General features: G+C 39.2%; 1 protein-coding gene across 2 annotated transcripts; it reads left to right on the forward strand.

Annotated features, from left to right (window-relative positions):
- The first annotated feature begins 23,668 nt into the window (after positions 1–23,668).
- On the forward strand, positions 23,669–27,532 carry Rpl34 (ribosomal protein L34). 2 transcript variants are annotated; one of them, XM_020151103.2, is made up of 5 exons: positions 23,669–23,724; positions 24,914–24,987; positions 25,066–25,165; positions 25,482–25,585; positions 27,311–27,532. In XM_020151103.2, the coding sequence occupies exons 2-5, from the start codon at positions 24,923–24,925 to the stop codon at positions 27,393–27,395; spliced, it is 354 nt and encodes a 117-aa protein (XP_020006692.1). In that variant the 5' UTR covers positions 23,669–23,724; positions 24,914–24,922; the 3' UTR covers positions 27,396–27,532. The 2 variants fall into 2 exon arrangements, with proteins under 2 accessions (XP_020006692.1, XP_073897616.1); XM_074041515.1 differs by lacking the exon at positions 23,669–23,724 and adding an exon at positions 23,770–23,923.
- The last annotated feature ends 237 nt before the right edge of the window (positions 27,533–27,769 follow it).

A 27,769-nucleotide genomic window follows, 5' to 3' on the forward strand; every position in this document is an offset into this window, starting at 1 on the left:
TAAAATAAAGCAAAAACATCGGGGAGAAGGGATAAGTACATTGGCAAGTAGCATAACACTGGACACCCTAAATAGATCCATTCTTATTTGTCAGTTAGGAAACCCATTTTGTATTATAATGAGTCTAAACCATTGGAAATATATATGTACTTTTTGAAAATTTGTCCTCAGGAAAATGTTTTTATTGAAATAGAGCAGGGTGATTTGTTGGGCAAATAAATAAATTCCTGTGCCAAGCATTTACTGCAAGGCATTTTTGTTGTGTTTTTGTTTTGTTTTGGTTTGGTTTTGTTTTTGTTTTTGTTTTTTTTTTTTTTTTTGCAGTACTGGGGCTTGAACTCGGGGCTTTCACCTTCAGCCACTCCACCAGTCCTTTTTTTGTGATGGGTTTTTTTTTGAGATAGGGTCTCACGGAACTGCTTGCCCGGGCTGGCTTCAAAGTGCAATCCTGATCTCTGCCTACTGAGTAGCTAGGATTACAGGCGTGAGCCACCAGCACCCAGCCTGGTTTAGTTTTTTATTTTTGTTTTTGAAGTGGTGTGATGGCCAATCTTGACATGGCCTTTGCTTCCTGCCCTCCTCCCTCCCCCAGCCACTCAGGTCTGATATATTTTCCAAGGGTCCATGTCTAGTTGCCATCTTCTACTTCTGCCATCTCTCTGCTCAAACTTTACACCTGAGATGGATGTCAGTACCCGTTTCATAGCCTTACCACAGCAAATCATGTAATTACTTGTGTCACGCTTGTCCCTTCTGCCATGACATACACTGTCAGCTGGAGGAACAGTGTCCACCTGGTTGCTAGGTAGAGCTCCAGTAATTGGTGTGAAGTATGAAAGTGATTAAAATTGTCTAGCTTTCTCTTTATTTTATTTCGTGTAAGTCCTGAGTGCACCTTTCCTTCAAGACAAATTTATATTCCAACAAGTAATACATGCAGCCAGGTATGGTAGTTCACACCTATAAATTCCAGCCCTAGGGAGGCAGAGGTAGGAGGATTCCAAGTTCAAGGCCAGCCTGGGCTACTGGGCTGGGCAGCAAGACACTATGCCAGAAAACAGAAAAAAAGTAGCACAAGAAAATCTTCCTATTTGGACATGTAGCTTTCTTGATATTCAACATATTTATTAGGGAAAACCTGGCCAATGAACATTGTTTAGCTGAGATACGATAGCTCGAATTTACTCTCAATGTAGTCTAGCATTTATGACCTTAGTAGAGGTAATAAAAAGTGTTCTGCTCTTTAAGGTACCTGCCTCTGTGTCCTAAATTTGAATGGTTGTAGAAAACCCCTCTGAGTTGTCTCCAAAGACCAAAATGTGGTTCTTTAAAGTGTTTAAACTATCATAACTATTTTTCTCAAAAGCACACAGCTTAAATGATACTTGTTTAATCTAAATATGATTTTTCATTGTCATAGTGAATAAAGGAGACAGAAAAAACCCTTTGGTCTGTACCTGCATGTCTTGAAATTTCTTTTTCATTGTCCATTTTAAAAGGAGCCAAAAGTAGATTTAAATGATTCTTTGGATGGTAGACTAAACCACCCACCTAACTTTGTTCCTCTGCAAAATCCCACTAAAACTTGAGTCAAGCGATTTCCTATAAAAGTCATAAACCCACATGAAAGAGAATTCAGAATAAGAAAGCAGCTGAATTCTGGAATCTGGAAAGCAGATCTGTCACACCAGTATCCAATAAAGGGGAGTCTAAACTAATTAAGAGGCTAAAACAAGGAGGACTGGATGACAGGCATGTACCCTGGTGCCCAACTATTGGTTGAGATGGGGTATCAGGAACTTTTTTGGTTGGGCTGACCTCAAACCTTAATCCTCTCAATCTTGACCTCTTAAGTAGCTAGGACTATAGGCATGAGCCACCTTTGCCAGGTGAATAGCACTTATAATTTATGTTACTTGTAGCTGCCATTTATGGAGAGCTTAATTTGTGACTTAGTGACCTAAGGTTTTGCATTTGTTATCACAATTAAACCCATTCATGAGGTAGATATGGCGATCTGTCAGGAAAGCTGAGGTTAAGCCCATTACATCTTACCACCCCAATACAATTAAATAAATATACAAGACTCTGAATATATATTAACTTTGAAGATCCCCACATCACAACCAACATTTTGAAATGGACACAGTCCACTAATCTGTCAGGGTTCCTAATTATGCCAGTACCCATTTGTGTGTGTGGTTATGTATTAAGTTTCATACAATGTTATTGCTTGTGTAGGTTCACATTCCCACCACCACAGTCAAGATATTCAGCAATTCCTAAACAAAGATATCCACTGCTGCCCTCTTATAAGGACATCGCCCAACCTCCTCCTTCCCATGCCCCTGGGCAACCATTTGTCCCAGCCATATGTCCTCCATTTCTAAAATTTTGTCATTTAAAAAAAGTGAGACAAATAGAATCATTTAGAATACTACTTTTGGAAGTGGACTTTTTCATTCAACATAATTCTGTAGAGAGCCAGTGGTGGTGCAATGCCTATAATCCCAGCCCTTGGGAAGCTGAGACAGGAGGATGCTGAGTTTGAGGCCAGCCTGGGCTACACAATAAGATCCTGTTTCAAAAAAATAATTCCTAAGATATCAAGATATCCCTCCCCACCTTTTAAATATAATGTCTTTTTTTTTCCTTTTTTTTTTATTATTCATATGTGCATACAAGGCTTGGGTCATTTCTCACCCCTGCCCCCATCCCCTCCCTTACCACCCACTCTGCCCCTCCCTCTCCCCCCACCTCAATACCCAGCAGAAACTATTTTGCCCTTATTTCTAATTTTGTTGAAGAGAGAGTATAAGCCATAATAGGAAGGAACAAGGTTTTTGCTGGTTGAGATAAGGATAGCTATACAGGGCATTGACTCACATTGATTTCCTGTGCATGTGTGTTACCTTCTAGGTTAATTCTTTTTGATCTAACCTTTTCTCTAGTTCCTGGTCCCCTTTTCCTATTGGCCTCAGTTGCTTTTAAGGTATCTGCTTTAGTTTCTCTGTGTTAAGGGCAACAAATGCTAACTAATTTTTTAGGTGTCTTACCTATCCTCACCCCTCCCTTGTGTGCTCTCGCTTTTATCATGTGCTCAAAGTCCAGTCCCATTGTTGTGTTTGCCCTTGATCTAATGTCCACATACGAGGGAGAACATACGATTTTTGGTCTTTTGGGCCAGGCTAACCTCACTCAGAATGATGTTCTCCAATTCCATCCATTTACCAGCGAATGATAACATTTCGTTCTTCTTCATGGCTGCATAAAATTCCATTGTGTATAGATACCACATTTTCTTAATCCATTCGTCAGTGGTGGGGCATCTTGCTGTTTCCATAACTTGGCTAAATATAATGTCTTAAGTATCTTCTCTACATACACTGAGGACCAACATCAGGCTGGATTGTAACTTTTTTATCCTGTGGCAGACAGAATAAGGCCCACCCCCAAAGATGCTCACACCATCTTCACCAGAACAGCAAATATGTTAGGTAACTTGGCAAAAGGAAAGTAGAACAGCAGATGGAATCAAGATTGTTAAACAGCTGGTTTTAAAGCAGAGGGATCACCCAAGAGTATGAAGGTGAGCTCATGGGTACCACGTGGAAGAGGGAGGCAGAAGAGAGGACCAGAGAGCAACGGATGGGAAGGACTGACTTTTAAGATGGAAGAAAGGGGCCATGGGCCAAGGGAAGCAGATGGAGCCTAGAGCTGGGACAGACAGGAAATGGATTTTCTCCTAGGGGCTCCAGTAAGAACCCAGCCCAGGCCACACGTTGGTTTTAGCCCAGAGACAGCCATTTGGACTTCTGACCTTCACAACTGTAAGATAATAAATTTGTATTGTTGAAAACAGTGTGTGTGTGTGTCGTTGTCACAGCAGCAACAGGAAATGAATGCTGACTGTCAAACAGGATCTTCAAGACTTACAAGAAGAAGAATAGTCTATTTATCCTATTTTTATGTGTTCTGTCCTTCCTTCTTCCTTTCTGATGTTCTAAACCCGCTGTTAAGCAAAACAGACTGGAGGAGTAGTTCAATCAGTAAAGCATCTGCTTTGCAAGCATGACGCCCTGAGTTCAAATCCCCTAAACCTGTTGTTATTATCTTTGGAGAGTGTTTTTTTGTTTTGTTTTTTAAATTCAGTACTGGGGTTTGAACTTAGAGTCTCATACTTGGTAAGAAGGCACACTACCAGTTGAGCCACTCTGCCAGCCAAATTTTATGTTGGGTATTTTTGAGATAGGGTCTCACTTTTTGCCTGGGCTGGCCTTGAACCACAATTCTCCTGATCTCTGCTTCCCAAGCAGCTAAGATTACAGGCTTAGACAAAAAGTGCCCAGCAGAGAATGTATTATAGCTATACTTTAAAAGTAGATTTAATGGTGGGGGCCATCTAAACAATGTACAGGACCTATTCAGAACTGTCGCCATGAATCCCCTCTGTACAATGAATATATCCTAATAAAAATGAAAAAAAAAGTAAGCTTACCAGAGTGGGCTGGGGTGTGGTTCAGGGGTGGAGAATTTATCTAGACTATGAAAGGTCTTGAATTTGATTCCCAGCACCACAAAAACAAAACAAAACCTCTAAAATACATGGTAGCACACCCCTGTAATCTCAGCACTTGGGTGGCTAAGACAGAAGGATCACAAGTTCAAAGTCAGTTACACTGTCTCAAAAAAAAAAAAAAGGTAGGTTTACTGGCAACAAATTCTTTTAGTTTCCCTTTGAGAGGAAATTAAATTTATATATCTAATTCATATTCATACCTAATTCATAATTATAAGATAAAATCATTTTTGTAGCTTAAAAAATAAGTGAACCAAAGTTATGCACAATGGCACACACCTGCAGTCCTAGCACACAGAAGGCTGAAGTGGGAGGATGGTTTGAGTCCAGGAATGTGAGGCCAGCCTAGACAATATTGAACAGACAGAGACTCCATCTCAAAAGATAAATAAATAAATAAATAAATAAATAAATAAGGGAGTCAATGCTAACCATGAAATGAATGCATGTTACTGATACAGAAACGAGCACTGTACCTGGACCAATTAAAATAAAGAGAGATTGGAAGAAAGGATGTCACACATTACAACAAATGGAAAGGGCAATTTGCCACAGCACAGAAAATGAGAAAGCTATTGAAGTGCCAAAAGTGTTTTAAGTAATAAGCTGGACAATATTAAGAAACATCTAAAATAAATACATAGTGAATTTGATGAGAAATTTCCTCCAAATTGCCATAAAATTATTAGTCTTAGTAGGAATTAATTGTACAACAAAAATTCTTAATGTTATTTAACAAGATCTGAGCTTGTTTCAGTTAAAAATGTCTTGGATTCTTGCAGAAAGGAAAAGAGGGAGGGATGGAGGGAGGTAGGGAAAAAGAGGGAAGGAGAGAAGAAAACAGAGTGGAAGAGAGACAACGGGAGGCAACAGGAGGAGAGAATTGTTTTTAGACAGAGATGGCAGAGGAAATTTTCTAGTTACAGAAATTTTGCCAGAAAACTCTGAGGAAAGGAGTAGAGAAAGCATGGTAGGAACAGTGAGAGATCCTCAATGAAGTCCTGAAAAAATTGCCCATATATACATGGCCTTCTAGCCATTTCCAAAATCAATTCCTTCAGAATTGAAAAGTTGCAAGTACTTTTCTTTAGCCTTAGATGGATTGTATAATCCAAAAATTGTCTAGACAGATGTGGTGGTGCATCTCTGTAATCCCAGCACTAGGGAGACTGAGGCAGGAGGATAGTGAGTTTGAGGGCAGCCTGGGCTATCTAGGGAGACCCTGTCTCAAAAAAAAAAACCAAAAAGATATTGTCTTTTAATACTTTGGGTATAATTATGTCTCACAAGACTTTATATTTTCTTTTTTTTTTTCTTTTGGCAGTACTGGGATCTGAACTCACGACCTCATGCTTGCTAAATAGGCACTGTACTACTTGAGCCATTCTACCAATCCCTCACAAGACTTCAAAACTTATGGAGACTGGGTTCAGTGGCTCATAGCTGTAATCCCAGCTGCTCAGGAGGTGGAGTGTAGGAGGATCCAGGTTTAAGGCCAGACCAGGCAAAAAGTTAGTGAGACTCCATCTCAAAAATAATCTGGGCACAATGACTCATGGCTGAAAACCCAGATATAAGGGAGGCATAAGTAAAAAGATCACAGGCTAAGGCTGGCTCTGGGCAAAAACACAAAAATCTTATCCAAAAGTGAAAGGGTTGGTGGAGTGGTTCAAGAGGTAGGGCACCTGCCTAGCAAGTGCAAGGCCCTGAGTTCAAACCCTGGGACTGCCAAAAACAAAATATGAATTATTATCAAACCAGAGCAAAAAACAAAAAAATCCAAATCAAATGACAAACGTGGATGCAAATATTAAAGGAAAATGCTTTTGGTACTTCATATAGATATTAGGAAGTTTTAAAGTTTGTGAGCAACATTTGGACGTGTGAAGGTACTTTTTCATGAAATATAAATACAGATCATGTATTTCTGATGAAAACGTATCATCTGAATTGAGATGTACTGTACATATGAGACAGGTTTCAAATATTTAGTACAAAAATGTAATCTATCTCGTTAATGATTTTCTTTTGGATTATATGTTGAAATGATAATGTTTTGGTTCTATTAGGGAAAATTTATTATTAAAATGAATTTCACTTTATTTTTACTTTTTGATGTGACTGCTAGAAAACTGTGATCACATGTGAGACTCATGTTTTATTTCTAGTGGACAACACACTGACCTAAGTCTGCTTTCTTAGTTTTTGATGCTGAAATTTTCTTCTCATGTGCTGTTTTGGGTATCTTCTGCTGAACAAAAAAGCCTTAATATTAATGTAGTTAGGTCACAAACTTTTCACTCAGTGCTTGTGCTTTTGTGCTTTAATGAACTTCATAAAGCTATTCTTTATTTTCTTCTACTGGCTCTGAACTTTTGCCTCCCTCATTTATGCTTTTAATTAATTTAGCTTTCATTTTTGTGTAGGATAGGATAAAAGTCCAGATTTTTCTTTGAATTATGAAATAATTTTCACAATATTCTATACCAAATAAAGCATCCCTAGGGCTGGTGGAGTGTCTGAAATGGTAGAGTGCCTGCCTAGCAAGTGTGAGGCCCTGAGTTCAAACCCCAATACCTCCAAAAAGTAAGTAAATAAATAAAGCTTCCCTGTCCATTTTCCACAATATTTATCATATATCAAATTCCCATATACACACAAATCTATTTCTGAACTCTCCATTCTATTCCATGAGTCTGTTCCTACCCCAGACAGAACCACACTGCTCGTTTGCTTCGTGATATTCCTTAATAACCAGTAGTTTGAGTGACTCCTCATTCTTGTGCAGATATGTACATATCCACTAAAAGGATCCCACCAAATTTTCTATACTTTCCCTTTGATCAGCTCTGGGTTTGGCTTCTTAAGTAATGTTTTCTAATTTTCCCATTGGAACTCCTTCTAACTGCCTTTTCTTTAAGGGTTCTCAGTAAATCTTATAGAGCTGTGACAGAGTGAAAAGCAGATTTTGTGTTACTGATGGCGATGGAGAAGGAGCAAACCTTTAAGACACCTGCTGCTGTCACTGTTCCTGGATCCTGAGTGTGCACTGGCTTCCAGTGATAAAAACCAGAGACCAAAAACTCAACAGCCACAACTTAAGAACCAGAACCAAAGCAGCCTTCATCTTGGGATGAAGACATCCATAGACAGTCTTCCTAGGAGAATGGAGAATGGCTTGGATGCAGTCATTTTTGCTCTTTGCCACACTCCACTTGTGAGTCAGGTGTTAAGAGAGAGATAGCCACCTGGGCAGACTCTCTAGAATGGTCACTAGCACATCTCACTGGGTGTCCTTGCTTTCCCACATTCGATTCCACTGAATTAAATCATCTGTTCTCTGAGCCCTGTGTCTTTTGCCTTCCCTTTTTTTTTGTTTATTGCCCAGAGTGGGCTTCTACTGCCTACCATTAAAGAACCACAGAATAGTTTTCTTTGTCTTAGTTAGTCAGACAGTCAGTCAGTCAGTCAGTTGGTTTGGGTAATTAGACCCCTGGATATGTCCTTGTCATATATTTCATGACACAACTACTTGTTGTGGTTCATCTTTGACTGAATATTGATGGCAAATTTTAAATTAGAAGTTTTTAAAGACGGTATTTCCCTCTGCATTTGGTGGGATACAGGAGTTAAGGTCAGAAGTCAGGACATGAGATTCAGCAGCAGAAAAGACAGAGAGAAGAGGAGAAAGAAAGAAAGGGTGAGAACTTTATTTCAGTGTAGAGAAGTCTGCTACTCTGCCGCAGAGCCCTCCCTCCCTTAGGAAGCGCAGGACAGGCAGCAGTCATCTCTTGAGGTCTGCTGCAAGGCTGGAATGCAGGGCTTGGGGGTGCAGATGGGGGTAGGAAGATGGTGGTGAACAGACAAGGCTTTAAGGTTTTTACATCACGTGGAGAGGAGAATGATGTGCGCAAAGTCCAGATGCAGTGGAAACGATTCATGGCTCCATCCTCTGAGGTCATGGTGCTTGGGCCTGTAACGGTTACAAGATTTATCAAAAACGGTTTTGCTTTTATAGCTGTAATGATCTATATTTGGGAGTCGGAGGCAGGGAACATAAAGGTGTTAGAGCAGGACATAATGGTATGGGGAGGATCGTCAGCTCTGGGGCTGAGGGGCAAGGGAGCCAAGGACTCACACAGTGTTTCCAATCCACATTCCCAGCCCCTGGCATTGCTCTGCTGCACATGCGTGCACACACCCTCAACTGCTTCTGAGTAAATGGGTAAATTCAGGAATGAATAAATTAAAATAGCAAAAAAAACAGAAGTTATTTTTAAGGACTTCCGAAATGCTACAAATTTGCCAGGGTAGGAATGATTGATAAACTCTCACATCATTCAGTTTAAATGAAATAGCTGTTAGGTCCATACTCTGTGTGCTGCACCTGACCTTGGGGAGGATGCAGTGAGAAGACCCAGCCCCTTCTATGTATCACACCAGTCCTCTACCTAAATAGGGAGGGATTAGTGCATTAATAACAATGTGAGATTGAAGAGATCATATGGCAAAAAATAGGTAACGCAAACACAAGAGAAAGAATTCGAAGGACATCTCATGTCTTCTTGAGTGGAGAAGGCTAGAAGAGCCCACATTGGGACTGTAGCATTAAAAATATGCCTTAAGGACTGATAACCAGAATATACAGGGAACTTAAAAAACTAAATTCTCCCAAAACTAATGAACCAATAAAGAAATGGGCAGGTGAACTAAACAGAACTCTCTCAAAAGAAGAAATTCAAATGGCCAGAAAACACATGAAAAAATGCTCACCATCTCTAGCAATAAAGGAAATGCAAATTAAAACCACACTAAGATTCTACCTCACCCCTGTTAGAATAGCCATCATCAGCAACACCACCAACAACAGGTGTTGGCGAGGATGCGGGGAAAAAGGAACCCTCTTACACTGTTGGTGGGAATGTAGACTAGTACAACCACTCTGGAAAAAAATTTGGAGGCTACTTAAAAAGCTGGACATCGATCTACCATTTGATCCAGCAATACCACTCTTGGGGATATACCCAAAAGACTGTTACTCCAGAGGCACCTGCACATCCATGTTTATTGTGGCACTATTCACAATAGCCAAGTTATGGAAACAGCCAAGATGCCCCAGCACTGACGAATGGATTAAGAAAATGTGGTATCTATACACAATGGAATTTTATGCAGCCATGAAGAAGAACGAAATGTTATCATTCGCTGGTAAATGGATGGAATTGGAGAACATCATTCTGAGTGAGGTTAGCCTGGCTCAAAAGACCAAAAATCGTATGTTCTCCCTCATATGTGGACATTAGATCAAGGGCAAACACAACAAGGGGATTGGACTATGAGCACATGATAAAAGCGAGAGCACACAAGGGAGGGGTGAGGATAGGTAAGACACCTAAAAAACTAGCTAGCATTTGTTGCCCTTAATGCAGAGAAACTAAAGCAGATACCTTAAAGCAACTGAGGCCAATAGGAAAAGGGGACCAGGAACTAGAGAAAAGGTTAGATTAAAAAGAATTAACCTAGAAGGTAACACCCACGCACAGGAAATCAATGTGAGTCAATGCCCTGTATAGCTATCCTTATCTCAACCAGCAAAACCCCTTGTTCTTTCCTATTATTGCTTATACTCTCTCTACAACAAAATTAGAGATAAGGGCAAAATAGTTTCTGCTGGGTATTGAGGGGGGGAGCGGGAGGGGGTGCAGTGGGTGGTAAGGGAGGGGGTGGGGGCAGGGGGGAGAAATAAACCAAGCCTTGTATGCACATATGAATAATAAAAGAAAAATGAAAAAAAAAATATGCCTTAAGGCACTGCTACAATTCCCAAAGTCAGAGACATTTCACTAAGAAGAAACAGCATAAGCAAAACCGTGATGGTGGGAAAGTATAAGATATGTCCAGGAAGGCAGGTGTTGATTATATAAGGACAATCTTGAATGCCAGGCTAAAGAATCGGTATCTAATTGTAGCCACTGGAAGTCACTTAAGGTTCTGAATGAGAATTTCATAGTTAAAAGCAGTATTTTAAAAAAGCAAATTTATAGCTGGACATGGTGGTACGTGTCTATAATCCCAGCACTTGGGAGGCTGAAGCAGAAGGATCATGAGTTTGAAACCAGCTTGGGCTACATAGTGAGACCTGTCTCAAGAAAAAGGAAAATGAATTCCTGAGAGTATTCTATGATGCTCAAAGGTGGTCAAGGACCAGTAGCGTGGGCTTCACTTGGAGCCTACTAGAGACTCTCAGGCCCTGCCTCAGACAGAGTGGTTTGTTTGCATGTTAAAAGTTGAGAAGCACTGGTGTAGGGTACTGTAGACATGGACGAGAGAGATTTGACCTAAGGAGACCAGTGGAGGGACAAAGAGGTAAACAGAGATGGTGGACACGGGCAGGCTAAGGAGGGAGACCAGCAAGAGAGAAGCCGTAGATGGCAGGCCTGAGGCTGCGTGACCATGGCACACTTCCACTTCACTTATTTGCCTAATATGTCAGTCTTCTTCTCTTGTTCACTAAAATCATTGCTTCCTCTTAATATATTTTTCTTCCATTTGCTCCTTCTTGACTTGAGCAAGCTTTGCTTCTTTCTGATTGCAATAAAGCAAATGAGAAATTTTATTTATTTTTGATGATACTGGAGTTTAAACTCCTGCTTAGGCAGGCACTGTACCACATGAGCCACATCTGCAGCTCTTTTTGCGTTGCTATTTTTCAGATAGGATCTTGTATTTTTTGCCTAGGGTGCTGGCCTTGGGGAGAGATTCTCCTGTCTCTGCCTCCTGCATAACTGGGATTACAGATGTATACCACCTCACCTGATTCAGGGATGTAGATTGCAACTGCTGCTGTCATCATGAACTAGAAAGAAACCACATAAAGAAATGAAAAAGGAGAAAAAAGAAAGGTGAAAATACCTTCTCTAGGATTCCAGGGGTTTCCTACTTTCCTTTTTTTAATATGAATCAAACAGGTGTGCACTCAAAGTGTGCAAGTGTGTCTTCATCAGCTGTTAATTTCAACTTCAAGAAAATTCAGATTTCTCAGAAAAGGAAGAAAGTAAACAGCTGAGCTCTGTGACTCATTTACACTTCAAATATACTTTGAATCAGTTATTCCTCAGTTAATCAAATAGCTGGTGTATCCCTAAAGTAGTATAAAGTGACACGCTGTGTGAAATCAATTTTTCTTTCCAAAATCATTAAAGTCAGTAGCCTGTGACTATATCCCTGCTAATTCTGGTACCCATGCTTTCATCCGCCATTAACTTTGGCACGCCTAACAGGCTGTCAAGAATAATTTCCCAGGACGTAAATAATTCAGAAATTAAAAATTAATAAATAATAACAGAGAACTACTGGGAAATAGGTTGGGTCAATTAGCACGCTCGGCATTCTGTTTCTTCGCAGCAGGGGGAACAGCCACATTCGTTACTTGAATCTTTCCTTCGATTCTGAGGTCTGATTTACAGCTCTTCATTACTGGGTCCAGTCAGACGCAATTACCTCCATCACTATCTCAGTTCCTAACTTCAAAGAAACGAGCATTTTCTTGTCTGCTTTTTTTTCACTCCTTGCAGCTCAGCTTGACATCTCTGGAATTTCTTCCACACAGACTAATTAATAAGTCTCTGACTTATCATACTCACTCTCTTCTTTGATGTGCTACCTTAGTCAATCATCCCACTTAATTAGAATTTCAATGATGACTTTACTTATCTTGTGGCTAGATGTAAATTAAAATAACAGGATTTTAATTCTCTTTCGTATGGGGTTGTGACATTTTGGGAGAAAAAGTTTCAACACAAATATGATATTATGTAGTTTTTTATGTGGTGGTCGTAGGGGAGTACTCTGCAAATTTATTTCCTTTTGTTACAAAAACATTATTGCTGTGGAACAAGCAATAGTGGAAACACCTTAGATTTTCCTCTAGCATCATTTAACTAAGACTTTCCCATGAACACATCTGTCTTGATTTGCATAAATAATTGCACAAAGACACAGGTCTTGTTGTCCCCGAAGGCAGTGTCTGTGTTGTGAGGGGAAAAAGTATCTTCAGAAAGACAAGGCTTTGATACAAACACTAATGCTTTTAACTCTTTCTTCTCTTTTCTTTCAATCCATGCTATTTTCCAGTTTAGTGAACTCTATGCTGGTTTCTTCAGACTTCTCAAAAATACCACACAGAAATGATAAGGTTCCCCCAAGAACACAGAAACATTAGTAAGGGACAAAATGGGATGGTGAAGTGCAAAATTGCTTAATAAGGGACAACAGAAAGCAGCATTTCACTTCTAGAGAATAACAGTAAGAGCAATATTGACTGAGCATCCACTGTGCACTCACCACAGTCCCTGTTCTGCCTCTACTAGTTCTCACAGGATGCCCAACATATATGATTATTGTCCCCCTATGATAGATAAAGAGACAGTCCCAGCAAGGATAACTAGCTTTCCAAAAGTAACCAAGGTAGCATGTGAGAGGAAGAAATAAAAAGAAATGGTATGAGAGAAACAGTCTTCCACAAAATGGCTTTGACTATGGGAAACCCATGATCTCTCTACTCAATTAACTTACCCAAAATAAACATCCAGCCATTGACCCACTGCCAGAGTTTAGTACATGCCTTTTATACCTTATTAATAATACATATAGATAATTAATGTACTTGTGATGGTTGCTTTAATGTTTAGAGACACTGGCAGAAATTCAGACATTATTGCTATAAATACTGGATATGTTTGTATCTAAATTAGCAAAAGAGATCTCAGTCATCGATGATAAATTATTTTTAAATAGTAAATACAAACAGAAAATCATATATACTATGTATTATCTTACAGGTTTTAGAGTTAAAAAAAACCTTTTTTCATGTTTTCTTAAAATATTTTTCCTGGGAATAAAATTATTAGCTGTTTTGTTTGTTGCTTTAAAAAAAAGTTACTAACAATAGGAACACCAAAGGAATTTCCCACAATTATTCTATCTTTGATCTTTCAACCATTCCCCGCCTCTGTCCCAATAACAATGTCCAGTAAGGCAACAAACAGGGGTTACAGTGACCAAGAGAAACTTATTTCATTAGCAAGACATGAAACCACTACATTAATGCCGTTTTTGAAGCAACCTTTGGGGGATTTAATACAGTTGTTCTCTGACAATAGAACTTGGTTCATTTGCTACTTAAGACATGATTATTTAAATTAAAGTTAATTGGCTTCCTTACTCCCCTTTAGGGCTTTAGGCTCAGAAACATTTCTATTAGAAAAATCTAATTTCTTCTCAAATTCCAATTTCTAAAATTTAGAATGTTAAAATGCTCTGATATTTTAACTCTTTGTAGCAAAAGTATAGAGGCTCCTCCAAAAAACTAAAAATAGAACTGCCATGTGATTCAGCAACACCACTCCTAGGGATATACCGGAAGGAATGTAAGTCAGGTTACAATAAAGGCACCTGCATATCCATGTTTATTGCAGCATTTTTCACAATAGCTAAGCTATGGAAACAGCCAAGATGCACCACAGCTGATGAATGAAGAAAATGTGGTATTTATACACAATGGAATTTTATTCAGCCATAAAGAATGAAATTTTGTCATCTGCAGGTAAATGGATGGAACTGGAGAACACCATCATAAGTGAAGTTAGCTAGGTTCAGAAGCCCAAAAGTCACGTGTTTTCTCTATTGTGGAATATAGCTCTAATACAAATACAGCAATATTATGAAAAACAGGTCACACCAAGGGGAGGTCACTTATGAGAGAAAGGGGATAAAAGAAGGAAGTTAAGAAGGTGAATATGGTTGATGTACTTTCTATATAAGAATGAATAGAGAATTTTTAAACCTGTTAAAATCAACATAACAAGGAGACTAAGGTAGTAAGGAGAAAAATGTAATGAACCAATTCAAGTTATTTTATATACATATATATATATATATATATATATATATATATATATATACACACACACACATACACACACATGGAAATGTCACAATAAAACTCCCTGAATAACTATCTTAAACAAACAAAATTTTTTTTTTCAAAACCACAACAGGAAAACAAGGTCCTGTCTGGGGGCTGGTACCAGTGAGGGGAGGGACATAAGGAAAGGGTGTAGGAGGCTGAATATGGCGGAAATACTGTGCACACATGTATGAAAATGGAGAAATGAGACCTGTTGAAACTATTCCAGGAATGGGGGTAAGGGGGATAAAGGAGAATTATGAAGGGGGTAAATTCAACTATGATATATTGTAAGAACTTTTGTAAATGTCACAATGTAACCCCAATACAACAATAATAAAATTTTTTAAATTTTTCTCTGAAGTCCATCTTGGAGACTTCAAATCCAAGTGCTGTTGCTCACCATTCCCCAATAGGCTTCAACGTCTACACACTCATTCATTTTAAAATACTTTTGAAAGCTCTACTCTAAATACATCAGTTAAGATCCCAGCCTTGTTGAGTATATGTCCAGACAGACAACATACATTAAACAATAAATATACAGTATGTTAGGAAGTGCTATGTGTAAGAACATAGAAATAGGCAGAGGGAATTAGGGGTGTAAATGGAGGACAGCAATGTACAACTTATTTATTTTTCATTTTTTTGGCAGTACCATGGGGTTGAACTCAGAGCCTCAAGCTTGCTAGGCAGCTGCTCCACCACTTGAGCCACTTCACCAGCCCTTTTTGTGTTGGTTATTTTTGAGATGGGGTCTCACTTCATGCCTGGGAAGTCTTGGACTGCCATCTTCCTGCTTATGCTTCCTGCAATAACTGGGATGACAGGCATGCCCCACCATGTCCAGCTTTTTCTGTTGAGATGGGTTCTTGAGAATTTTTTGTCCAGGCTGGCCTTGAATGGCAACTCTCCCAAGCTCAGCCTCCCAAGTAGCTAGGATTACAGGCTTGAGCCACTGTAACTGACTTATTTATTTTTATTTTATTTATTTATTTTGGTTTATTTATTCACATATTCAAATATGCATACATTGATTGGGTCATTTCTACCCCCTGCCCCTGCCCCCCTCTCTCTCCCCCACCCCCTCACTTCCAGGCAGAACCTGTTCTGCCCTCTTCTCCAATTTTGTTGAAGAGAAGACATAAGCAATGATAAGAAAGACAAAGCATTTTGGCTAGTTGAGATAAGGATAGCTATACAGAGAGTTTCCTAGTGTTGCTTCCATGCACATGTGTGTTACTGACTTATTTATTTTTAAGAAAGGGTCCCACATTGGGGAATGAAAGATAAAGGAGAATGATGGGGGGCGGTGAATTCAACCATGAATTCAACTTTTGTAAATGTCACAGTGTACCACCAGTATAATAAAAAATGAAAAATTTAAAAAAGGACTTCCTGAATTAACAAACCAGACCAGGTCTCACTATGTAGCACAAGCTGCCCTGGAACCCACAATCCTCCTGCCTCAGCCTCCTCATTGCTGGGATTACAGACATGTACCACTATGCCTGGCTCTAGCAATATGTAATTTAAACGAGATAGTTAGAAGAGCACCAATACAAAAGTGACTCTGAGCAAAGATACAAAGGAAATGAAGGTAAGTCATGCAGACACCTGGGAGAACAGCATCCCAGGCAGTAGAAGAGATGCTAACACATGAACATCATGAAGCCACTGTACAAATTAGAAAAGGTATCCATTGCCCCTAAAATATTACATACCACATTAGTTGATCTAAAGAGAAAATTTAAATTATCATCTCAGTAAAGAGAGATAAGAAAATTTACAAATACTTATTACTGACATGGAAAGAAAGTAAGAAATAGTAATCAATGGCTATTTTCTTAACACTTGACTTAAAGAGAAATAAATGCCCAAAGGTTTCCTGCTAAAGCCAAGAACAAGGAGAAATGCCCAATGCTACACTGGCTTTACTACTGTATAGTACTTACTATTTAATACTGTTCTAAGGTATCAGCCAATAGGCTTGGATAGAAGCATAAGAACTAGGAAGAGGATATATATGTGGATAATATTCCTGGAAAAAAATCCTCAAAATCAATGTTAAAACTTCATATCAATAATAAGAGAATTTAGTAAGGTAGCAGGACATGTATGAGTAAGCAAAAATCCCTAGCCTTCAATTTAAAAGAAAATAGCTAAATGAAGTAATGAAAAAGAGGGTGTCACTTATATTAGCAACATAATAAATAAAATACCTAGATATAAACTAAATAGGAAATATCCAAAGCCTATGTGATAACGATTTAAGAACAGACATAACAGATATTTCATGTTCTTGGCTAGGATGACCCAACATTAAAATGTTAACCCCTCCCCAAGTTAATATACAAAATTAACACAATAAAAATGTTAGCAGGCTTTTGTCTGGAGTTAAACTGTTTCTAAAATTTGTAATAATCAGTAAGACTTTTCCTCGAAACCCTGAAAATGTAGAAAAATGTGGAGAAGGGCAATATATTAAACCATATATTAAACCACACTACAAGGCATCTTAAATAAAATGGTATAGTCTTTGAAAATGAACAGATATTCAAGATCTAAAATTATTTTTAATTTTTTATATAAAATGTCCTGAAATCAATAATAATAATAATAACCAGGCACATAAGGAGACAGGACAACTAAAACAGAGGTACTAGACAACAGAAAGGGATCCTTGGGATGTGTGTGGTGGCATAACCACTCATCTGTAATCTCAGCCTTGGGAAGCTAAGGCAAGAGGATCACGAGTTCAAGGCTACCCTGAGCCTTGTCTGAAAAGGGGGGTGGGTAGAGCACCTGCCTAGCAAGTATGAGGCATTGAGTTCAAACCCCACTATCACCAAAAAAAAAAAAAATCATAATACATTATGAAATTTTGGAGGAGGGTAATAAAGGCAAGCACTGGATGGTAAATGCCACAATGTATCCCTACCCAGCACAACAATAAAGAAAAAAAAATGAAAAAAGAAAAGGTGGGGTGGATTTTCTTAAGGAATTCAAATAATACAGTTATCAGTCACAAAAACATTAAAATCATTATGCAAATACATTCAATCATTTGAGAAAATAAGTCAAGATTGAAATTTTAAAATTTTAACCTAGATTAAGAAGTATAAGTGGAGAAACAAGTGGGAAGCTTAGAACTTAAAAGTATAATAACTGAAATTTAACAGCACATTAGAAGAGAGAACTAGTGAACTGAAAGGCAGGTCAGAAGATAACACTATGAAGCATGGAAGAACAAAGAGTTATAACTATCAAAGAAACTGAAAGAAGTTGTGGAGGCTTTAAAATATAATCCTGAAATCTTTGACATTTTATCCAAGAATGAGGATATATTTTGACATCCTTTGACGGGTGAGCTAGGATAACCTTGACTAGAACATTGCAATGGAAGTGGTCGATGTGACTTCCAAGTCTCAGGCAATATTGGTTTGTGCTGCTTCTCTTTAAATGCTTGCTTCTAGATGTTCCTTTTTGAAAATTTCCTGTTCAGAATCAAAATGCCACTTGTAAGAATTCCAAGCCTTTCAAAAGACTATGTGTAGAAACTTTAGTGGACAATTACAAGGGAGTCTAGTTTTCAAGGTATGCTAATCCAGCCATTAAATTTTTTTAAGTATTCAGATGATTCCAGTCCTTCTGTGGTAGCTAATTTTATGTATGAACTTGACTGGGCTAAGGGATACCCAGGCATCTGGGTAAAATGTTACTTCAGGGCAATCTGTGAGATTGTTTCCAGAAATGATTAGCACTGGAACCAGTAAACTAAGAAAATCATAGCATCCAAAGCAGATGGATAATCATCCAATTCATTGAGGCCAGGATAGAAAAAGTGCAGGAAGGGCCTGGGACATGCATCACCTTCTACCCCTTCACATCAGTGCTCCTGGTTCTTAAGACTTTGAGGACTTACACCATTGGATTTCTGGCTCTCCAGCTCACAGATAGTCAATCATGGGACTCCTCAGCCCCCATAATCACATGAATTAATTCCTATAATGAATCAATAAATAGATGAACTTTCTAAAACTCATGAAAGACATCACAATAGATTTAAAAGTTCTTATGGATCCACAGACTAAATAAATAAAAAAGAAGCTTACCTAAGTATATTGTAATAAAACCAATCCATACCAAACCTTAAAAGGTTTCAGAAGACTGCTAGAGAAAAAAGACAAATTCTCTCTAAAACAGTAAAAAAACTGTAAGTATAATTTCTGCCATCTCATTAGACTATGGAAGCTAAAAAATACAAAATATGTTCAAACAACTGAAAAAAGACAACTGGCAACACTGAATTCCATGTTTAGCTTATCAGAAGCTGTTGGTGCCTTGCAACATATCCCTTCCATCTACTTCTAATTTTGGCTTCATTTGTGGTCAATTGATTAGTAATCCTTTGTTTTGTTTTTTTTTTTTTTTGGTAGGACTGGGTTTTAAACTCAGGGCTTTGCATTTGCAATTCAGGTACTCTACTACTTGAGCCACACCTCCAGTACATTTTTCTCTGGTTTTATTGGAGATGGGGTCTTGTTAACTGTTGGCTTGTGCTAGCATCAAACCTCAATGCCTCCCAAGTAGCTAGGATTACAAGTGTGAGCCACTGGTACCTGGCCTGATTAGTAATCAGAATAGAATAACAATAGAATAATCAGCTCACATGGTTCAAGACACACATCTGTTAGAACAGGAAGTCTGCCTTCAGTCACTTTCTTGCTCTCTCAGTTTTCTAGTTGTATTGGAAACCCTAAAGAAAAACTGAGTGGGTACTGGGATGTTTTACCCAAATCTTCTCTTCTGAGAACCTTTCTCTCTGGACACTGCCTTTGGCTTCAAGAAACTACCATGGTGAAGGGGCTGCAGCTGATGTGGGAGCACAAACAAACCACCTTGCTCATTTGGAACATCTAATGAAAAGCCATTCTAACCCAGAGCTCCCTGATAAAACAGCCGAGACCTCAGTTGCCTCCACATTGTGAGTCACCTTGTCTTCAGCTCCTACAGGTGGATTTTCTAAGAGCATTCTCCAATAAGCTAGCACTTAACTTTTTCTCTTAGTATAGTCCCAGGAATTCTCATCTAAGACAAGATAAAAACTTAATTTAGGCCCTTTTTAGCATTCTCCTTTAGAACTCAAGCAAATCGCTCAGATGCAAAAGGGGAGATAACAACAAACACCACGGAAATCCAGGAAATCATCAGAGACTACTTTGAAAACCTATACTGTAATAAATTTGAAAATCTTGAAGAAATTGACAGATTTCTAGAAATTTACAACCACCCAAAACTGAACCAAGAAGATATTAATCACCTGAATAGATCTATGACACAAAAAGAAATTGAAGCAGCAATCAAGAGTCTGTCGAAAAAGAAAAGTCCAGGACCCAATGGATTCACTGCTGAATTCTATCAAACGTTTAAAGAAGAACTAATACCAACTCTCCTTAAACTGTTCCATGAAATAGAAAGGGAAGGAACACTGCCTAACTCATCCCAAAACCAGACAAAAACACTTCCAAAAAGGAGAATTATAGGTCAATTTCCTTAATGAATATCAATGCAAAAATCCTTAATAAAATAATGGCAAACTGAATCCAACAACACATCAGAAAGTTCATACACCATGACCAAATTGGCTTCATCCCAGGCATGCAGGGATGGTTCAACATACGCAAATTTATAAATGTAATACAGTACATCAATAGAAGCAAAGACAAAAACCACTTGATCATCTCAATAGATGCAGAAAAAGCCTTCGACAAGATCCAACACCACTTCATGATAAAAGCTCTAAGAAAACTAGGAATAGAAGGAATGTAGCTCAACATTGTAAAGGCTATATATGACAAACCTACAGCCCACATCATACTTAATGGTGAAAAATGAAACCATTTCCCCTAAAATCAGGAATGAGACAAGGGTGCCCACTATCCCCACTCCTATTCAACATAGTACTGGAATTTCTAGCCAGAGCAATTAGGCAAGAAGAAGAAATAAAAGGAATACAAATAGGTAAAGAAACTGTCAAAATATCCTTATTTGCAGATGATATGATCCTATACCTTAAAGACCCAAAAAACTCCACCCAAAAACTCTTAGACACCATAAACAGCTACAGTAAGGAGGCAGGATACAAAATCAACCTACAAAAATCATTAGCTTTTCTATACACCAACAATGAACAAACTGAGAAGGAACACATGGAAACAATCCCATTCACAATAGCCCCCCAAAAAATCAAATACCTAAGAGTAAATTTAACAAAAGATGTGAATGACCTCTACAAGGAGAGCTACAAATTTCTGAAGAGAGAGATCGAGGAAGACTTCAGAAGATGGAAAGATCTCCTGTGCTCATGGATTGGTAGAATCAACATAGTAAAAATGGCTATACTACCGAAAGCAATCTACATGTTTAATGTAATTCCCATCAAAATCCCAATGACTTTCGTCACAGAGACTGAAAATCTACCCTAAAGTTCATTTGGAAACACAAGAGACCACAAATAGCCAAGGCAATACTCAGCAAAAAAAGCAATGCTGGAGGTATCACAATACCCGACTTCAAACTATATTACAAAGCAATAGCAATAAAAACAGCATGGTACTGGCACAAAAACAGATATGAAGACCAGTGGAACAGAATAGAAGATCCAGATATGATGCCACACAACTATATCTACCTCATTTTTGACAAAGGTGCCAAAAATATACGATGGAGAAAAGACAGCCTCTTCAACAAATGTTGCTGGGAAAAGTGGTTATCCATCTGCAAGAAACTGAAACTAGATCCATGTCTATCACCCTGTATTAGTATCAACTCAAAATGGATCAAAGATCTAAATATTAGACCTGAAACTCTGAAGTTACTGCAGGAAGGAGCAGGAAACACTCTGGAACTAATAGGTATAGGTAAGGAACCCCAGCAGCCCAGGAACTAAGAGAAAGGATGGACAAATGGGACTTCATAAAATTAAAAAGCTTCTGCACAACAAAAGAAATTGTCTCTAAACTGAAGAGACCACCCGCAGAGTGGGAGAAAATATTTACCAGGTATACATCAGACAAAGGACTGAGAACCAAAATATACAGGGAGCTTAAGAAACTAAACTCTCCTAAAATCAATGAACCAATTGAGAAATGGGCACTGAACTAAACAGAACATTTTCAAAAGAAGAAATTTAAATGGCCAAAAAAAACACATGAAAAAATGCTCACCATCTCTAGCCATAAAGGAAATGCAAATTAAAACGACACTAAGATTCCACCTCACCCCTGTTAGAATAGCCATCATCAGCAACACCACCAACAACATGTGTTGGTGGGAATGTGGGGAAAAAGGAACCGTAATCCACTGCTGGTGGGAATGCAAGCTGGTACAACCACTCTGGAAAATAATTCGGAGACTCCTTAAAAACCTAAACATAGACCTGCCATATGATCCAGCAATCCCACTCCTGGGGATATACCCAAAGGAATGCAACACAGGTTACTCCAGAGGCACCTGCACACCCATGTTTATTGCAGTGCTATTCACAATAGCCAAGTTATGGAAACAGCCAGGATGCCCCACTACTGATGAATGGATCAAGAAAATGTGGTATTTATACACAATGGAATTTTACTCAGCCATGAAGAAGAATGAAATCTTATCAAATCATTCTGAGTGAGGTTAGCCAGGCTCAGAAGACCAAAAATTGTATGTTCTCCTTCATATGCGGACTTTAGATCTAGGGCAAATGCAACAATGTGGTTGGACTTGGATCACATGACAAAGGGACAGCACATTTGGGTAATATAGAACTAGGCAGAAAACCCAAAACATGAAAGCATTTGATGTCCCCACTCCAGAGGAACTAATACAGAAACCTTAAAGCAACAGACTTTATCATGAGAAGGGGATCAGTAACCAGGGTAAAGATCAGTAAGAGATGAATCAACATGGGTCGTAACACGTGTACACGAAAGCAATGCTAGTAATATTTCTGTATAGCTATCCTCAACTCAACTAGCAAAAACGCTTTGTCTTCCTTATTAGGCTTGTCTCTCTTCTTCAACAAAACTAGTGATAAAGGCAGAACAGGACCTGCTTGGAACTGAGGGGGGATGGGGGGAAAGGGCGGGGGAGGGGGCAGGGGGGAGAAATGACCCAAACAATGTATGCACATGTGAATAAAAGAATTAAAAAAAAAAAAAAAGAAGTCAAGCAAATCGTTCATTACTTTTTAGTTTTTTTTTTTTTTTTTTTTGAGCAAAAGAGCAGAGAGGAAAAGGAAAGCCCCTGCTGGGGGTGGGGGTTGGAGTCTCAGAAAGGCTGAGCCTCATTACTTTTTTAGAGATCACAATTCCCTTTGACAATATGATGAAAGCTAAGGATCCAATTTTCAAAAAAATGGACATAGATACATAATGCAAACGTTAACAAACTCACTTTAGAGGTTGTTTTACCCCCTCTTCTCATCTGTACCCCCTGAAATTTTATCAACCAGCTCAAACTTCACCACCATGTAAAACCTCAGAAGTTTTCTACAGTATCATCAGATTAGCCACCATTTATGGAGCACTTACTCTTTGTAAAGCCTGGACTAAGTGCTTTAACCTCAGGATGCCTTTGATCATGACCCAACCCTGAAGGAGCCTTCATGACTTGACCAAAGTAACACCGCTAGCAATTAGCAGATACTGGATTAAAACACTAATTTGTTTGTAAAAGCTTATGCTTTCAGTAAATGACAAGAGAAGGGAAAGTTAATAAAAATAAGGTCCTCAAAAGTCACCTAAGGAGGTGTCAACTGGGATTTAAACCCAAGTCTAACTCCAGAACTAGCACTCTTTAGGCAAAACGGGTTGATTTTGTCCTGCCTCTTCGCTTTTTGTCTCCTTTGGCATTTGCATTTGCTTCTACAGCGACTCCCCGTAACTTTTTGTGTGGCATTATTGAGCATTGCTAAGGCACACTCCTCCAGCTCACGGAGGCCGTCGTACAATATGACGGCGCTATCTATTCCCACCTGTGGAGGGTCGGGGGCATTGTTTTCCGTACAACATGGCGTCACCCTCTCTGTTACGGGCCTGGATCTGACGTAACTTCCTGTCCTGCGCAGTCATATTTGACCCTTGAACTCGTACGCACTTTCTTCTTCCTCTTCCGGGGGTGGTGTTCAAAGGTATGGTAGCTTATTTTTTCTGTCTGTGTATAGCATTTATAATCGGCCGCCATCCGGGGAGATGTGCTAGCTGCTGTATCTCAGAAACCGTTCCTTGAGCAGGCCTAAGGGTGAGGGGCGTAGGAGGGAAGCCTGTGGCGAGCAAGTCCTTTAGATTTAGCTTCGGAAACTCCTCCATCCGGGGAGCCCCTCCGAAGCGGTGAGTAACCAGAGCTCCCGATCCGGGGCCTTGTCGCCTTCGCGGAGTGTTGTGTGGAGACAAACGGGTCGTGGTGCGGCCGCGGAGACCGGGAAGTCGCCCGCGTTTTCACACCGCGCCGGTGAACGTCCTGAGGGAGGACGGGAGACTGGCGGTCTCTGGGGATCGCGCGCATGGCCTTCGGGATCGGTCTTGGTGTCCGATGGGTCAGCGTTAATGTGACTCTAGTGAGGAGCTTGTGAGAACAAAATGCATCTCTTTAAGGGAAAATGTGTAGTGAGGCGGTTCCAAGGGGGCTGGGTTGGCGGTCTTGGCTGGTTCGTGTCACTGTCACTTCGGATGTCACTCGCGAGGGCCAGCACCGCGAGAGGAGAAACAGAAAAGAAGGGTGCTTTTACTAAGTGATAGTGTTATTTCTGGTTTGTAAATGAGGGCGGAGGGAGGACAGGTGCCATAACCTAATACCAAAATTAGTCTCATAGAAAGGCAGAATTAAGAATTCCTCGACTCCTGCTGCTTTGGTGACACCTGGAGTCCCAGCACCTCACTACCCGGGCCGGGCGCTGCCTTCATAATCTTAATGGCAGCTGTGTAAACTAGATAAAAATTCTCTCTTAGGATACTCAGATTAATTATGTCAGTTCCTGGCTCGGTGTACTGGTAGTAAATGGCATAGCAACGTTTCAATTTCTGAGCTCACTTGGTTTTCTTTAGATCAGTGTTTTTCCAGCTGATTAGTAGTACTTTTCTGGACAGCCCCCTAAACAAAATCAGACAGTTAGAAGGTTAAGCTTTGTAACAAGAATTAGAACTAAGTGTCATTTGATTGCTGACAGGAAAGCTGACATTCAGTAAAGAGACCTTACTATAAGGGTGTTGTGTATATGTGTGCCATATACAGATGCTTGGGTAAATTATGTGGTGATGCTTTAAGGTTTGAATTACATTTGCAGTGAAAAAAAAATTGACTTTATTCCATTTTTAATTTAGGTGCTCACAATGGTCCAGCGGTTGACATACCGTCGTAGGCTTTCCTACAATACAGCCTCTAACAAAACTAGGCTGTAAGTATATACAAAATTTAAAACACACATTGTCCTTTACTGTACAAGATGCTGAGTTGTTGGCTATTTCACTTCTAGATCCCGAACCCCTGGCAATAGAATTGTTTACCTTTATACCAAAAAGGTTGGAAAAGCACCAAAATCTGCTTGTGGTGTGTGCCCAGGCCGACTTCGTGGGGTAAGTGATCCTTTGCTGTGAACAACATAATGATGACGGGTTGAACTTTTGTACATTGATCCTGTCATGTGGACGTGAGTGAAAGAGCTCACTGAAGTGATCAAGAATTACTAAACTTCCCCGGTCTGTGTCCACCAACAGCATAGATCTTTTTTTAAAACCACCAGGAGGAGGCAGTGAAATGCCTTTCATATGAAATCAGTATACCATTTCCTTTGTAACCTAGTTTAACGTTTGCAGTTACCACTTAACAAAGTCCAGGAAATGTGTTTCTTGTGAAGAATCATAAGATAATCTTGATGATTTCTTTATGCAGGTTCGGGCTGTGAGACCTAAAGTCCTTATGCGATTGTCTAAAACAAAAAAACATGTCAGCAGGGCCTATGGTGGATCCATGTGTGCCAAATGTGTCCGAGACAGGTAAGAAAACTGTTTAGTTTTCTAACGACTGGCACAAAAATAGTCCATTTTAAAATGCTTTAGAGTCCTTCCTTGACTAGATAATTGGTACTGTACAAAGCACATTATGTCAGAATTTTGGGGCATCCTTATTTTAGATGCAGCGATTAAGAAGACTTTGGTTTTATACAGGAGGCAGGTGAGAAAATCTGTTGGTGGTTTGATCATAGGTAATGGAGGATGGAAGGTCTTAAAAAATGTATATTTTGCTGTAATCCGTGTAGTGTGGTAGGGGGTTTAATAGACAACAAAGATAAAAGTCTGGTTATGAAGGGTCTTGCAGACTAAGAGATTTTTAGCTTGATTCTTTAAAATGTGGGAATTGATGGACTTGGGCAGGATAGAGAACCTTAGGTGGGCCAGAAACCAACTGTAGCAGAGTGGATGATGAAGTATGCATTCAACAGAAGATAGGTGTTTGGACGCATAGTGTCTTTTGGAGAAGGATGAGAAAATTGCACTTGGATTGAGATTTGATGGCTAGGTGGTGGAGAGTTGGGAGGAAAAGTTCCAGGGAGATGGCTACTTTTTATTGGATGTGGGAAAGAATTGTAGCGCAGGTAAGAGTGGTGGTAGAGTTTGTGATGGTAACATTTACCAAGCATTTATGACAGCCTTCTCACAAGTCCCTCTGCAAAGAATGTATTCCAAGCCTGTAGAAATGAAGAACAGCTGCATGAGTTTACATCATTGGGTAGTTAAGGGCAGTGCCATGACTCAGTCAGGTTTATTAAGATCTTTAATCTTAACCTTACTGGTTACGTTAAATTGCCTCCAAAGAATATATCAGTGGAAAGAGAGATGAATGGTGTTCGCAAATGGATTGATTCAGAGTAGTTTTACATTTAGTTTATTCAGTTCTACAAAATGTTCTATCCAAGTTTCTAAAGCAAGTCTTTCGGTGCCAAACCTTGGCATGGGCCTTTCTGCCTTTAAGGAAGTAGTTTGTAAAGGAGGTTGGAGGTAAGGCATGTTCCATTTAATACAAAAATACGGAATACATGTGACTTCTACAAGTGTGGTGCGTAGAGGAGAAAGTACTTGCAAGTAGTTGGGGATCTGGGGGTGGCATTCAAGGCAGAACCTGAATGATTGGTAAGTTTTAGGCAGGCAGAGAAGAACTTCCCAGGCAAGGTGTTTGACCTGGAACATTAGGGATATGGAATGGGAAGTGACATTGGAGACAAGTGAATCATGAATTTCATGCTACAGGAGTCAGTCATCTTTTGGCTTCCAAACTTCACAGCGCCTAATCACGTGGACACATGTATTAAGATAGGCTCAGGCTTAACTCCTCTACCCTGCTTCCCACCACATAATTGTGTTTTTCACTGACACTTGAATAATATTAAGACTTTTTTTTTTGGCAAATCAAGTACAACCAATACATCCAGGATCCTAATACAGAAATTATGTAACAAGCTATTGTAAGTGGTGGGGTTGATGTGACTTAGCAGAGGAGGGCAGGCAATGCTTGGCTGGGATTGCAGAATCACTGCTTTCAGTGTCAGTGCAGGAACACTTTATCCTACAATTTCAGCTGTTGCACTCTGTACTTATGAGTTTCATTTACTTTTCTGGATTCTTTGATTGCTATGTTCGTTTCTTTTATGGTGTTTGTCGAGTGTTAAATAATAAATGAAGTTTGTTTTTTAGAACTTATTCATTGAATATTTTCCTTTCTAGGATCAAGCGTGCTTTCCTTATTGAGGAGCAGAAAATCGTTGTGAAAGTGTTGAAGGCACAAGCACAGAGTCAGAAAGCTAAATGAAAACATGAAGCTTTTTTTTTTGGCTGCTTAGCACGAATGAAGTATATTAAGTCTCCAGCTCCTCAAGGGGAAAAAGCTGTTTTGAAAATGCAAAAGGCTTTTTTTGAGTAATAAAATATTAAAAGGCTTGTTATGTGGTTCTGTGTTATTCTGTGATTTGTTTTGCTTCCTGTAGTATTTGAAGACTCCACAATTTTTAGTTGATTATTTTTTCTAAAAGAAACTAGTTAGAGATCACTGATTACAAGTTCTCTGACAGATCTAGCCACTGCCTTGAAGTTGCCATCAGTGCTAAATATAGAATTCAGTGCTTCCTGTTGCCTTCTTTTTCTTTATATGAAGATATTTTTCTATTGGTTTATTTTTGCTTCTAT

This window comes from Castor canadensis, chromosome 9 (assembly GCF_047511655.1).
Source record: "Castor canadensis chromosome 9, mCasCan1.hap1v2, whole genome shotgun sequence".
NCBI classification, from domain to species: domain Eukaryota; kingdom Metazoa; phylum Chordata; class Mammalia; order Rodentia; family Castoridae; genus Castor; species Castor canadensis.

Coding starts and splice junctions, on each gene's coding strand:
- Rpl34 (XM_020151103.2), top strand. CDS start 24,923: ATGGTCCAGCGGTTGACATACCGTCGTAGGCTTTCCTACAATACAGCC. Junction 24,988..25,065: donor GCCTCTAACAAAACTAGGCT/GTAAGTATATAC, acceptor TTTCACTTCTAG/ATCCCGAACCCCTGGCAATA. Junction 25,586..27,310: donor GCCAAATGTGTCCGAGACAG/GTAAGAAAACTG, acceptor TTTCCTTTCTAG/GATCAAGCGTGCTTTCCTTA.